Raw genomic sequence first — 16,119 nt, 5'->3', positions numbered from 1 at the left:
ATTATTGAGTAATTGTGAAACCCTAGGAACAAATAAAAGATCTTGCAAGCTTCCAGATGAGAAAAAAATAGGTTTTGCTATTCAATAGAAATACTGGAAGAAAGGAAACAATGGAACATCACCTTCAATATCTGAGAAAAAATTATTTCCAACCTACAGTTTTATACCTAGCAAAATTACCAGTTATGAACATCTTCATTCACCTTTTCTCAAGAAGCTGCTATAGTATTTTCACTGCCAAAAACAAGAAAACAAGTAGAAAGGAAGACATAAGATATAGGAATTAGAAAATCTAGTATGAGTGAGAGAGGTGAAAGGAACCCTTGGGAAGAGGGAAAGGAAAATTCCAACTCGATAGCTGAATAGAGGGCCTATTGAGAAAGCAGTTTAGATCAGAAGTCAGAAGGATCACAAGAGATTTTTTTTTTTTTTTTTTTTGAGACAGAGTCTTGCTCTGTCACCCAGGCTGGAGTGCAGTGGTGTGATCTCAGCTCACTGCAACCTTTGCCTCCCGGGTTCAAGCAATTCCCCTGCCTCAGCCTCTTGAGTAGCTGGGACTAAAGGCGTGCACCACCACACCTGGCTAAGTTTTGTATTTTGAGTAGAGATGGGGTTTCGCCACATTGGCCAGGCTGGTCTTGAACTCCTGACCTCATGATCCACCCGCCTCGACCTCCCAAAGTGCTGGGATTACAGGCATGAGCCACCGCACCCAGCCAGATGTTTTTCAAGAAGACGAAATTGATAAATATTGAGAGTATTTAAACATATTCAGAGAAGATTTATAAAACTGGGGGAGAGTTTTAGTACATAGAAAACGGAAAACAAAAAAACAAGATAGGTATGAACTGTGGAGGAAACTGTGAGAAATGGAATGGAAAGACAATAGTATATTATATTATCCAGCTATGAATGGGTTATGTAACTACATGACTATTAATATAAATATCTCATCCAGATAGTGTGAATACTATAAAGCAGCAAAGAGGAGTTAATCACAGATATATAAAAAACATAATGGGGAGTAAGCAAAACAAGTTGCCACTAATACTACTTATAACAAGTTTCGTTATATTTCTAAAAACGCATAAAAAACTATAGAATATAACATGATAAATATCCATATATCCACAACTAAGCTTAAGAAATAAACATTATGGCCAGGTGCGGTGGCTCACGCCTGTAATCCCAGCACTTTGGGAGGCCGAGGTGGGCGGATTACAAGGTCAGGAGATCAACCGTCCTGGCTAACATAGTGAAACCCCGTCTGTACTAAAAATACAAAAAAAAAAAAGAAAAAATTAGCCAGGCGTGGTGGCGCAGTCTTGTAATCCCACCTACTCGAGAGGCTGAGGCAGGAGAATCGTTTGAACCCAGGAGATAGAGTTTGCAGTGAGTCAAGATCCCGCCACTGCGCTTCAGCCTAGGCGACAGAGTGAGACTGCATCTCAAAAACAAACAAACAAACAAACAAACAAACACAAACATAATAGAATCCTCCCATGTGCTCCCCTCTGGTACAATTGCTTTTCATCTTTGTCTGAAGGTAACCACTGTTTTAAAGTTCATACCTGACATTCCTGCATACGTCTTTATACTACATACAGTTGACTCTTTAACAACGTGGGCTTGCACTTTGCAGGTCTGCTTACATGCAGATTTCCTTTTACCTCTGCCACCCCTGAAACAGCAAGACCAATCCCTCCTCTTCCTCCTCCTCCTCAGCCTACTCAGTGTGAAGATGATGATGATGATGATGATCCACTTCTATTTAATAAATAGTAAATATATTTTCTCTTCCTTATGATTTTCTTAGAGTTTCTTTTCTCTAGCTTACTTTATGTGACAATGTAGTATATAATACATATAACATACAAAATATGTGTTTTTGTTTTGTTTTTGTTTTTGAGATGGAGTTTTGCTCTTGTCACCTAAACTGGAGTGCAATGGTATGTTCTCAGCTCACTGCAACCTCCGCCTCCTGGGTTCAAGTGATTCTCCTGCCTCAGCCTCCCAAGTAGCTGGGATTACAGGTGCATGACACCATGCCCAGCTAATTTTTTGTATTTTTATTAGAGATGAGGTTTCATTATGGTGGCCAGGCTGGTCTCGAACCCCTGACCTCTGGTGATCCACTCGCCTCGGCCTCCCAAAGTGCTGGGATTACAGGCGTGAGCTACCATGCCTGGCCCACAAAATATGTGTTAATCAACTGTTTATGTTATCCCCAAGGCTTCTGGCCAGTAGTTGAGTTTTTGGGGAGTCAAAAGTTATACATGAATTTTTGACTGTGCATAGGGCCAGTGCCCCAACCCCTGCATTGTTCAGGGGTCAATTGTGTGTGTGTATGTATTTCTGTCCCTAATCAATGTTTAGCAAGTTGACTGTTTTTAAACTCCCCCTGCAGTTATTCATGGGGATGACATTCCACGACCCCCAGTGGATGTCTAAAACTATATTAGTACCAAATCCTGTATATATTATGTTTTTTCCTATACATATGTACCTATGATGGTTTAATTTATAATGTTTGCATAGGAGATTAACAACAATAACTAATAATAAAGTAGAATAACTAGAGCAGACCGGGAGAGGTGGTTCATGCCTGTAATCCTGGCACGTTGGGAGGCCGAGGCGGGCGGATCACCAGAGGTCAGGAGTTCGAGACCAGCCTGGCCAACATGGTGAAGCCCCGTCTCTACTAAATACAAAAATTAGCTGGTCATGGTGTTGTGCACCTGTAATCCCAACCACTTGGGGACTGAGGCAGGGTAATTGCTTGAACCTGGGAAGTGAAAGTTGTAGTGAGCCGAGTTTGTGCCACTGCACTCGAGCCTGGATGACAGAGCAAGACTCTGTCTCCAAAAAAAAAAAAAAAAAAAAAAAAAGAATAATTAGAATAGTATGCCAGGATCACCAAACTTTTTTTTTGTACTTTGGAGCAATTATTAGGGAAAATAAGGGTTACTTGAACATAGCACTGTGATACTGTAATAGTTAATCTGATGACAGTCGATCTGATGACAGTTGAAGAATAACCCAGAGGGTGCCTAAGGGTTAGTATATACATCGTGGTTTGATTCATTGAAGTTATGCTCACATCATGGTCAAAAGATGAAAGTGGAATGGTTTCTATTTCCTTGTTCTCAGGGAAAAATACAAGTTTTTGAATGCCGCTGTTCAACTTGACACTTGATCTGTTGCAATTAAGACAATTTGCGTGCATCTTTTAGGTATAGCTGTAAAATTTTCTCTTTTGAAATGTCATGAGTCAAAATTGAGCTGTGTGAAATAAAAAAATAAAGAATTTGTGTGTGTGTGTGTGTGTGTGTGTGTTTTAATGAAAATCTCTTCGTATATTGGAATTTCTTGATGGTCTAGGAGGCCTGAAACTCTGCAGGTCTAGATTGTGAGGATCTCTGAGAACTGCATACTCTGCATATTATAGGTACTCAATCAGCAATGATTGCTGGTGGCATTAACTGCACGAGCTACATAATAGCCAGCAAGCAAAGATGCCCAATTAGTTGGTGAATGATTTACCAGGGGAAGTCTATTTTCAGCCTGGGTAGTTACTATTAAGAGAGGATCCTAGAAGCTGCACTTTTTGCCTGCTAGGTGTTCAGAATACTTTTGAAAGAACTGAAGTGTTCAGTTCAGTGGAGACATCTTGGATTGTCTATATTTACAGCCCTTCATTTCCCAATTTCTTCAACCTTTTTCCTTCCTGAAAGTCACACTTTCATAGTTTAGGGGAAATAATTAGTTTTATAAAACATTCAGTTCCTAAAAGATTAATAATTCCAAAGGAAAATATATTAGTTGTAGTTATGAAAAATGTAGTGACAACAGGCTGTCAGCTTTCAGAATTGCTTCTTAGTTTTTCATTAAAATAGAAAACTCAAAATGTCCCATGAGTTTTATAGAAAAATTGAGCATATTTTAAAATTAAGTTAAACGTGTATAATTTTATAAGAACAAAAAAGGTTTGACCTTGAAAATTTTTTTCTTCAGTTTTAATCTGTTACAGGACAGTGCCTGCACATTAGTAGGCACTTGGTGAAGATTTGTGAAATGAATGTGATAGCATCATGTTATTGGAATTCATCATTGCTGAATTAATGTAGATTTGTGTTTTCTGTAGGAAATCTTGTCCTTATCTCACCCTAGGTTTTTACCATAACATTTTTTTCCTCTTTGCAAATATCTTTTGGTTGGTATTTTAATTATTGATAAGGTGTGCACTTGGAACATTTATTCAAAATGAATAATTCCAGTGTTAGGGGGGAAAAAAACCCTGGAAATTTAATGTATGGCTTTTTTTAAGTATATATATCACTTTTTTTCCCCCAAAGAACAGTTTGAAAGTGAAATATTCCAAAGTAAAAACAATTTTAACTTTCTGCAACTGTGTATATGTTTGTGTGTGTGAAAAAAAAAGATGGAAAAAGGGAAAGATAGAAGAAGGAAGGGTTGGGAGATTGAGGGAGGGAGAGAGAGTAGAGAAATGTGCTTTCTGTGAAATTTTGACACGTTTCCAGGATAACTGAGAATGATAAATTAAGTAAAAAGAAAAATAAGCATTCTTATTTTATGTGGGAAGAATTATGCTTTTTTCCTTTTAAAAAATTGGTTTCTATGAAAACAAGCAATAGTAGCTTTAACAAATACATAATAATTTTTAGATCAAGCTGATAACTGCTTTTAGATAATAGCCTAAGTCACTGATTAGAAGGGAAAAACCATCTTTGGAAAAGATCTTTTGGAAATCATCTTTTGTGTATAATATTAAAATAAAATTTTTTCATAGTCGCTTCAAGGAAATTTTCTAACATTAGGAAGGGAAATATTATTAATTATTTTCAGCAGAAAGTAGAGTATCTGCATTAATGACAAATATGTTTTTACCTTAGACCTTTTAAATAATTAATTTTTCCTTTTAATAGAGAAAAGGACACATTTAGATATTGGATGTTTATTTTACACTTCAAAACAGTCTTCTTTGGGAAAAAAATAGGCTGAAAATTGTAAAACCAACGAAATTTTAAAGTTGTAGAGCATAAGTAGATACTGACAATTTTTCTTGCTACGTCTGAAGTTGGTTGTTTGACTTAAAAGGCCAACAATCTCATTTATTGGTTTCTTTGCAGTAGTTGGTTGCCTTTTCTCTCTCCTACACCAAACTATAAAGATAATTTCATGAACCTCTTTTTAGTTGAGCTTTTGTATTTTGCCAATTTTTCTGACTTAGATGAAGTTTCAATTAAAAATAGACTATAAACTTATATGTGGGTGGCAGTTGAATGAGTTGCTATGACAGTTCACATTATGAGGTTGAACCAAATGCAAAGTAGCTTAACAGAATTTGAGAAACATAGAGCTATATCAGTACTAATGATTACCCTTCTTTAACCTATGCTGGGTATAAAGGAACATGCCTTTCTCTCAGGGTACAAAAGTTTTACTGGAGAAATCAGTGGAGCCTGTAACCCTTATCCTATGGCTACTAAGAGCCTGTTTTCCTAAGGAACACCCCTCTTTCCCACTTAGGTCTTGGGAATATCAAGTCTGGTCTGTATTTTCCCATCCTCTACAGGTAATCTCAGAAGAGGTGCTTAATAAATGCTATACACCATCATCCAATTCTTGCTCCTCCTATTCCTGAAAGTTTAGATTTTTTTCTTCCTTTATGGAATTTTCTTAATCTGATTCTGCCATTTTCTGGACTCCATATTTCTCTTTTTTTATTTTTATTTTATTTTATTTTATTTTTTTGAGACAGAGTTTCACTCTTGTTTCCCAGGCTGGAGTGCAGTGGTGCTATCTCGGCCCACTGCAACCTCTGCCTCTCATGTTCAAGTGATTCTCCTGCCTCAACCTGCCGAGTAGCTGGGAATACAGGTACATGCCACCCATGCCTGGCTAATTTTGTATTTTTAGTAGAGATGAGGTTTCTCCATGTTGGTCAGTCTGGTCTCGAAATCCTGACCTCAGGTGATCCACCCACCTCGGCCTCCCAGAGTGCTGGGATTACAGGTGTGAGCCACCATGCCCACCCCTGGACTGTATTTCTCAATGGAGGCTTGGAGTGTTGCAGTGTATCTGTGCGTAGACCAAGCAGTTTTAATAGTCTATTATTAATGTGCCATTGGACATTAAGCTTTGGTATTGAGCAGGAAGGCAAACAGCATTTTACTGGCCTCTATTTTAAGAAAAGGTTTCCATTTACAGAACACTGGCAACTAAAAATAGAAAAAGGAGAATTAAAAGGAGGAAAGTTGGCAACTCTATTTTTATTAGGAAATGGCTAATAAAATTCATTTGGATAATGGCAATTCAGATATTGGAGAAAGTATACAAGCATTGGGTTTATTTTCTCATTTCTAGGAGGAGCTGTGGGTAGAAGAAATTGACAGGTTTCATTCTCCTGTCTGTAATAAATGCTTTCAAAATAAAATGTTGATTGTTCAGAATGAAAATATGCACAACCAGAGTTGAACAACTACAGGTTTCACAGAGGAAACAGAAACCTCTGTTTATTTTCCCTAAGTCACAGTAAAGGCTTTTGATTCTTCTTGAGGAAGTAGGGTTACCATTCCTCTAATCAATCATGTGTATTTTATATATGCTATATTCTGCTTGTAACCTATATTTTAATTTCATTTAACACATCCTTGTGAACATTTTCCCATCCCTCCAAATATTTTCTATAACATAATGATTGCATAATTTTTTATCATAAGGCTGTTATGTATTTCACATTTTTTCTATTACTGAGTACTACTTCTGGATATAATTTTTAATGTTCTACCATGAAGTTTACAATCATTTTTTACTTTTTAAAATACTATATGCTGAGTTTTTACAATGACATACAAAGAAAACATTTTTGCTTTTGTTTTTCTCTCTTTTAATTACTGCATGCTGGGAAAGAAATAGTTCCAGAAGCCCACTTTAAGTATCTGAGGTGGTAAACTTCTAAAAACTGTGTTCTTGATAAAGGCTAGTAGAACTTAATGGACCACTCATACATAGCCTTTGTATATTTTTACAGATTACTTTTAACTTTGATTATTTGCTCTACCATCATTATTAACAACATTACTTAGTGTCTTAGTCTATTTTGTGTTGCTATAAAGGAATGCCTGGGGCTTGTTAGTTTATAAAGAAAAGAGAAAGCTCAGAGTTCTACAGGCTGTACAAGCAGCCTGGCACCAGCATTGGATTGGCCTCTAGTGAGGGCTTTTGTACTGCATCAAAACATGGTAGAGAATGTCAAAGGGAAAGCGAGCATGTATGAAGAAGGACCAAATCCAAGAGGCATCTTGCTTTTATAGCAACCCACTCTCAGGGGGAACTAATCCATTCCTGTGAGAACAAAATCAGTCTCTCCAGAGTGGAAGCTCACTGCCACAAGGAGGGCACGAAGCCGTTCAGTAGGGATCCACTTCCCACTAGGCCCCATCTCTCACTACCACCACACTGGAGATTAAATTTCAACCTGAGATTTGGTGGGGACAAACAAACCATATCCAAACTATAGCACCTAGATTCTAGGAAGATTGGATCCGGTCTCCTTGTTATGCCTCACAGGCAGAAAGTAGCTGCTTGATAAGTTTTTTGTTTTTAGTTTGTTTTTAATGATTCAAGAAAGGAAATAAGTAGGGAAGGAAGAGAAGCAGCAAGATTATTTCTTAACAGGTGCCTCATTTTCAAACTCCATCGTGATTAAATTTAACTTGAAAAGTCACATTTTCTCTAAATCTTATTTATAACTTTAAATTATACATTATGTAATTAGGTTGTAAAAATTCCTGTTTAACTTGAAAATTCTCTTTTAAATATTTATGACCCTTATTATTAAGATACAGTTTTTGAACTGTATTTTTATGTTTTGATAAAGATTTTATTGAAAATAAAACTTTTATATAACTAATGTGACCCTAAGGAGGACTTTTGAATATTATAATCTTATCTGGAGATACTGATATATTAGGTTTGTAAGTGGTTTACCATTCATTAAGAAATGTTACTTTGAAACCAGTACCTCTAGACTAAATAGACATAAACATATAAATGTGAAATTTATATTCACATTCAGATAAAACAACATTAACTCTTTGGCCCACTGAATCCAGAGCCAGTCTTGTCAGCACAGCAGGGGTTGCCTTTGGTGTCCCTCCATTACTTTACACAAGGTAACTCTGCTAATCTCCATGCACATGCTACTGCTTTGTACGCAACATCAGTGCATGCATGCTGCCCAACTCAGTAGTGTTCACCGAAGTAGTTAGAGATACCAGAAGGACAACCCAGAGGCTACTGCTAAGCATTCTTTTGAAATTTTGAAGGTTGGGGTATCTCCTACTCTGCCCATTGTTACCATGGCTCTGAGCACAGTCTCACTTTTAACCTAATTAAATCCTTGATCAAAGAATGGGATCCTTAAGTAGAATGGACAGATTAGTTCTTTCTCTTAATGAGAAATAGAAAAATTGTGATGTCATTTCATGTATTTACTGCTAGAATCATTTAGTCAATAGATATGTACTGAATATTGTCTACACGCCAGAAACTGTGTTAAGTACTTGGGATACAGTTATAACCAAGATAGTCCTTGAGATGCTATGAGTTGAGGGAAGTTATACATAAACAGGAAACCAAGAAGTTATGATATAGTATGGTAAGTGCTGAGCTAACAGTGTATAATATTCTATGGGAGCTGATAGGATAGGCATCTTATCAAGTCTTGGCAGAAGGATGAGGAAAGACTGACTACCCTTGCCTTACCCCTAACATCTATCCCATTCATCCCCCCCTTTCCCTTTTTTTTCTGTAATTGCCATGTTTTAGACATTCCTACTTAGATTATTACAACCTTATACAGTACTTCTCAGACATATCCACCTTAGAACTCTCCACAGCCAGCAAAGAAGAGGAAGCTAGTTATATGGAGAGAGGTGTAGAGTGGTGCTACCTTAGAGCATAATGCTAATGATCTGCCATCGTGTGAATTTTCCATATTATTCTGCATTGTTTGTGGTCATTGTGGAAAAGTATGATTCTGATGCATGTATAAGATCTTTTAAAGAACACAAAAAAAGTTATGATTTTTTCAACTCTAAAATCTTCCAGTGAAACTAACTTTTAAGGGAGATCTTCCAAGAGTATCTAGTGGCTTCACATACCCTCTATGCAGCAATATTGTTCAATAACGACTCATCCAGTTAGTTACTCTCTTCCTTAGTCAGCCTTTTAAAAATGCTGCCAGATGACTCTCCTTGAAGCTCACATTGTTATGCAGTTTTCCCTATTTTCCTTAGAAACAAATTCTGAAGTCCTTAGCTTGCCTGGAAATGCTCTCTACAATCTGCCCTGAACCTCACTTTCCAATCTTAGACCTCATTTCTCTCATCATGTGTGCTGTAGTACAACAATGTCTGAACCCTACTTTGGGAAAACCATTTCTTCGCTTATGTTGGTACTTCCGTTTGGAATGCACACTTCTCTTTGCTGTGAACATTTGAACTATTTCTAAAGTCCGGATCAAATGCCTAGTCCCTCTTAGGCTTTCTCTTGCTTTTCAACCTGGGAGTAATTTTTCTCTTTTTTGGTTTCTTTGTAAATCTGTTCTACATTTTATTAGTATTTAACCCTTCCCTGACAGTTCTTCACACATCTTTTTGTTCTCTGCCAGAATATAAACTACATAAGAATAATCTTTTACATATTCCCAAACCCAACATTGTCTGCTCTGTATCCTATATAGTTTGTGCCCCGTAAATGTCTACTGAATTGAACTTAAACTTTGAAGTATAACCCTATAGATGTACCACTAATCTAGGGACATTTATATTCTCTTTCAGTGCTACCGTGTACTCTTTGAAGTGCATCCGGACATTTAATTTTTCTATTTCTTATTTTTTTTAACCCACAAGGTGGTTATAATATTTCACTCTGCACTATAAAATTGTTATGTTATTTATCAAAGAACTACTTTGAATTCCCTGGGAGAAAAATGGTCAAATATATGAAAATCATTATAGAATTTCACTTCTGACATATGGTACAACCTAGAGATAATTTTTTTTAAATGCCAAGTAATCTGGAGCTATAAGTTCCGTAATACCACATACGTATATATGTGTATGGATGAGTAATCTTTCATGTTTATAACCTCATTTTGTAATGTGATAGTAGGCTATGGTAAATTTGTCTTCTAATTTTTTAGGAGGACAGAATTGTTACAGAAAAACATTTTAGTTTAGTGTATTGAGAGTCTAGGCACTAGAGATAGACTGCCTACGTTCAAATCACTCTTTAGTCTTTTGTGTGACCCCGGGCGTAATGCTTTGGTTTTCTCATTTATCAATCAGAATAATAAGAGCTCCTATTTACAGTATAGTTTTCAAGAATAAATTATCTAATACTGGCCCATAGTAAATACATATTCATTATTATTTTTATTATATTTTCATGGATAAATCATACAGAGGCTTAGTTGGAGGCTAAACTTAGTGGTAAAGAACTTAGAATCAGATAAACCTGGGTTTTAATACTCACTCTTCCTGTTGCTACCTAGGTAGTTTTATAGAAGTTACCTAATTGCTTCCAAGCTTCTGTTAGATTTTTTGAGAATTGAATGACATAGTACATTTTGAATGCTTAACATATTGCTTTGTGCATGGTATTATTTAATAAATATTAGCTTTGGTTATACTTGCAATGTTCTGTTACTTCTCTTTTTCACACATGTTGCTTCCAATCTATTTGGCATTTATTTTAGCATTAAAGTAGAAAGTTTTCAGTAGAAAGGAGTTCTGCATAAAGAAAAAAAGAATCTTAAGAAGATAAATCTAAGTGGAAATTTAAAGAAAATAAGGCTTTTTTAGACCTAGCCTGTAAACTCTTTTAGACTCTTGAATTTGATATTCCACTAGCTCTTCTGAGTATTAGGAAAAAAAGTCCTTTAAGCTGCTCTAAAGTTGGGTCTGGAGGCAATCCTTAAAAAGTGGAAGCTGAAAAAATTTCGCATCTTTAGATCAATGGCATCCAAACTGAAGAGTATACTATAACCAAGTGGGTGAGAGAACATATTAGACCACCTACTTACATACATTTTCTCTAAAATTATTTAAAGTACAGGTTGATAGTAGTGCATGTAGGTAACCTATTAGGTATAAATATATTGAGATAGTGACTCAGTTTTATTTTTTAAAAATATACTATCAAACCACTGCTCTAGAGAATGGCTATATTAAGCCAACGTTTTAGTATAAACAAAGTTTAGATATTTGTCATTCATATAATTTAGATAACAGTGCTGTAAATTATCAGCCCTTTGCTTTCCTGTAATGTGCCATTTGTGATAAGGGGGAATAGGAACTTTGCTCTGAATCCTTTTCCATAGGAGGTGCTTTTAAAGATGCCTCTTTCAGTCCTGGTTAGGTAAGGGAATTAGAACCATTAGAATTGCTTTATAAAAATTGAGGAAAAGGATTATAGAAATGATTTGTTTAGCTATCTGTTTTCAGTGAATTGCATCCTTTTCATTAAGATAAAACAGTTAAATTAAGACAAGACCAATAGGGATTTTATTAAGTTCACTTTTAAAAAATCAGTTTTGACATAGAGATTTAAAATTAAACAGACCTATATTCAAATCTTCATTCTTGATCTTGCTAGCAGTGACGTTTCTTTGTGAGTAAAAAGTTAGGAGTATAATAACAGTAGCCTTCTCCTGCTACCACCTGGCATTTAGCAGACCAGTTCTCAGTGAATATAAGCATTGATTATTTTTAAGGTGGTAGAGCTGATGAAAAGAGCAAGTAAACCTGGGTGCGGTGGCTCACACCTGTAATCCTGGTACTTTGGAAGGCTGAGGCAGGAGGATCACTTGAGCCTACGAGTTTGAGACCAGCCTGGGCAATGTAGTGAGACCTCATCTCTACAAAAAAAATAAAAAATTAGCTGGTTGTGATAGTGTGTGCCTGTACTCCCAGGTACTCAGGTGGCTGAGGTGGGAAATCACTTGAGCACAGGAGGTTGAGGATGCAGTGAGCTGTGACTATGCCACTGTACTTCATCCTGGGCAACAGAGTGAGACACTGTGTTGTCTAAGAAGAAAGAAAAGAAATGTATCTTATACCATAGAGCTTAACTTTCTTTAAATGTGTGTAAATTGAAAGTAATTCTGTGCTCTTTTAGACATGGGGAATTTCTCTGCAAAGTTTGGATATGGAGTCATTGTATTTGTATTTAAACTGACCTTAGATGTATCAATTTATTACCTATTACATAGTATTTGAAAATAATTATATTTATTTTGTCTTTTAGCAACAGATGAAATTTAGTCTTACACCCAGACAGACTATTCACCTAATTAAATATGAAGGGTCTGTGAAGGTCTCCATGACACCCTGTAACCAGCTGCAATTTGACATTAGACTGGATGTTCTGATTACTTACACTTTTTGTTTTAGTTCTTTTCCTGAGCTTTAATTGTACAAATATGTCCTAAAACACCAACTTATTAAGAGGCTTAATGACTGTTAAATGCATCAGTGCTCTTGGCAGCTTAGCATGAGTGCTATCTTTGCATGGGAGGTTGCAGTTTAGAAGCAACTTTATGGATCAGTTCCCAGGTTGATGTTGCATATGTTCATTTTACAACCTGTGTGCATAATCTCTCAGGGTGAAGGTAATTAAGAGAAAGCATGAGCTACAGAATTGAAGCCAAGTAATCTAAGATTCTGTTTTTAAACTCTTTGCTATATAACATTAATTAAGTTGTTTACCTTCTTAATTTATCCATTCGTAAAATGATAGCTTTTGTGGTTAAAGTGCTTTATAACCCTTACATTACAAGTCCTGTCTACCATATATTTAAAACTATGAATAGAAATAATGAAGAAACTCTGAACTTGCTTTTGCTTATATATGGATATATCATATTATATGCTTAAATTGGAGATAAATTTTATAACCTGATTTTCTCATGGCAGTGTACAAATGAAATTATTCTGTAAGTTTTTCAAAACAGTAAAATCACTATTTTTCATCTTTTTGTGAGATGTACTTTTTTCATACCCACAGAAATTTGCAGAGGGCTTCTGCATACCACCCAGCTTCCAGTATTTCAGTATTTGGCTAGGTTCCCCTCATTTTGCTTAATTATTCATTTTGGTTGGAAAGTTTACTACTGAAACTTCAGATTCTATATACTTACCACTTTTCTGATTTTTAAATTTAACATTCAGTAATTATTTGATGTTATTTTAGCTGCATAGGTTTAAGTAACACTAAAAGTATACCTGAATTTCTAGGTAACATATTTATAAGCTTAGTTAGAAGTATCAAAAAGCACTTAAAAAATAATTTAAAACTACAGTAGTGATCTAAAGTTTTTAATGATTTTTCAACTATGAAAATGTTTTACTATTGTGCTTATCCCATGAAGATTTAAAAATTTAGTGGCTGATACGTGAAATAGTATAGGTAGATAGGATACAGCATATGTTATTTTCAGTGTATCTAAAGCCATGTCCTTGGATCCTGTGTAAATGCAAAGTGGATACTGAAAACTGGATTAATGCCATCAGATTCATCTGATAGGTTATATCCTACTCAAAAATGACAGGAAAACCAAAGGCTACTATGTTAGCAATTTCTGCTGACACTTATTGGTATCCTGTACCCTCTACTTCTTAAACAGATTACATTTTTTCCACTATACTAGTAGATCTCAAAAGGAGATAGAAGAAGCAGGGTTTTTTCCCCCAGGGTAGAGCATTGTTTTGACTATTTCTATTTTTTCATAATGTAAATTATAGAAAGTAAAACTCAACAAAATTTTGTTTCAGAGGATGGGAAAGTGGTGGCTGTAGGTACTTGAAAGATAACATAAGAAAGCATTAAAAGAGGAGACTGGATTTTAAACATTGGAATGCAGTCCTATTTAGATATTCTAACATAGTATTCTGGTAAAGAGAAAAGCCACTGCAAGTCTATGCAAAGTTGGCCACCATTCCAGGCTAAATTTTAGAAGGATGTAGAGATGAAGTAAAAATCTGAGACTTTTAGTAATAGCTCTTGAGATCTCAAGAAATGGAACAAGCTGAAGAAGTAAAACTATTAAAAAGCCAAGCCAACTTGTTGCTGAATTCCCTAAACCAAGAATAATTTCAGAAGCTTAATTTTTTTCCTACAATTAGTACAGAAGAATGAACATTGCCATTAAATAGGGGTTGTGCACTATACCAGTCTGAAACCCTTGAGATTAAAATTAGCTAGAAGAGAAGCTATAGAAGACAAGACAGTTTATAATCCCTTCCTTCAACCTCTCCCACCTTAGGTTTTGGAAATAATCTTATGATAACTGAGGGTAAGCCAGGTGCAGTGGCATTCCCTGTAGACCCTGCTACTTGGGAGTCTGAGGTGAGGATTGCTTGAGCCCACAAGTTCAAGGCTGCGGTGCACTGTGATCATGCCTGTAAATAGCTACTACACTCCAGCCTGGGCAGCATAGTGAAACCCCATCTCTAACAATAATAATAACATTTAAAAATAAATTATTAACATTTCACATTTAGAATTATTTTTGTGCTACAGTAATTGGTACCTCGCTCACTTAAAATGGTAACACTAGTTGAGAATTATACCTCCAGAAATGTATATCTAGATAATCCATTATGTTGTCTCTAGCAGGTTTTTCTGAGGAAAAACCAAAAGGAGGACTGGTAATTAAAAGTAGTTAATTTTTACATTCAAGAAAGGAAAAGACTTCTTTGAACAAAGTCCCAAGTCATGAATAAGTAATCACCAGTAATTAGAAATCACTTTTGATCAGTACACATGATGTGAAAATCAGCCAATCAGTGACAGCCTCACTCCTGTGGCCACGCTTCTGAAAATCATCCAGTCATCAACAGCCTCACTCCAGTAACTATCTTCTGCATATCTGCAAATCAATGATAGTCCTAGGCTTCTGAGAGTCAGCCAGCGACTACTCCTATATGTTCTGCATACTGACTCATTATTTGTCATTAAAAATTCAATGGACAAAGGAACAAAGTATGTCTGATGTGGCTGCTTTAGAGGCCAGGATCTAAATGGACCCAGGATCTCTAGTTAGCACCTGATAGAACTTTTAGACAGAAAGTCAGCAAGGATATAAAAAAGATCTGAATAACACAACCAACCTACAAAATCTAATTGGCATTTATAAAACCCCCTACCCAGCCGGGCATGGTGGCTCACACCTGTAATCCCAGCACTTTGGGAGGCCAAGGCAGGTGGATCACGAGGTCTGGAGATCGAGATCATCTTGGCTAACACGGTGAAACCCCGTCTCTGCAAAAAAAAAATACATACAAAAAATTAGTCTCGCATGGTGGCACATGGCTGTAGTCCCAGCTACTTGGGATGCTGAGGGTGGAGAATTGCTTGAACCTGGGAGGCGGAGGTTGCAGTGAGCCGAGATCACACCACTGCACTCCAGCCTGGGTGACAGAGCGAGACTCCATCTCAAAAAATTACAAAAACAAAAAGCTATTCTACCCAACAAGAGTAGAATATGAGTGGAACATTCACCCAGGTAGATCCCATCCTGGGCCATTAAACAAGCCTCAACATATTTAAAAGAACTGAAATCATGTAGAGTATGTTCTCTGACCATAGTAGATTCAAAGTAGAAATCGATAACAGACAACAGGGGAAAAATAATCAATGGGTCAAAGAGGAAGTCTCAAAGGAAATTTAAAAATACATACAACTGAATGAAAATAATATATATCAAAATATGTGGGAGGCAGTTAAACCAGTGCTGACAGGGAAGTTTATAGCAGTAAGTGTTCACTTTTGAAATGAGGAAGGTTCTCAGATCAATACTGTAAGTTTCTTTCTCGAGGAACTAGTAAGTTTCTACCATAAGAGACTAGAAAAAGAAGAGAAAATAAACCCAAAGTAAGCATAAATAAATAAATAATGAAGACAAAAACAGAAATCAAAGAAATTGAAAATACAAAAACAGAGAAAAACCATGAAACAAAAGCTATTTTTGGAAAAAACATTAATAAAATTGGTAAACCTTTGGCAAGACTGAAAAATCTAAAAAGGGAA

General features: G+C 36.0%; 1 protein-coding gene across 13 annotated transcripts in view; it reads left to right on the top strand.

Moving 5' to 3' along the window:
* RABGAP1L (RAB GTPase activating protein 1 like) overlaps positions 1-16,119 on the top strand; it is a 786,378-nt gene that overhangs the window by 355,003 nt on the left and 415,256 nt on the right. Inside the window, exon 14 of one of the 13 annotated variants that reach the window (XM_031661974.1) lies at positions 12,337-15,322. The exons of the other annotated variants lie outside the window; for them this stretch is intronic. Coding sequence (XP_031517834.1) covers positions 12,337-12,501 — 165 coding nt within the window. The 3' untranslated portion in view covers positions 12,502-15,322. Of the gene's footprint in view, positions 1-12,336; positions 15,323-16,119 lie in introns of those variants that run through there. 13 annotated transcript variants of the gene reach the window in all.

Source organism: Papio anubis, chromosome 1 (genome assembly GCF_008728515.1).
Source record: "Papio anubis isolate 15944 chromosome 1, Panubis1.0, whole genome shotgun sequence".
NCBI lineage: Eukaryota > Metazoa > Chordata > Mammalia > Primates > Cercopithecidae > Papio > Papio anubis.
The sequence above is the reverse complement of the archived record's forward strand: the minus strand, read 5'-3'. Positions and strand labels throughout refer to the sequence as shown.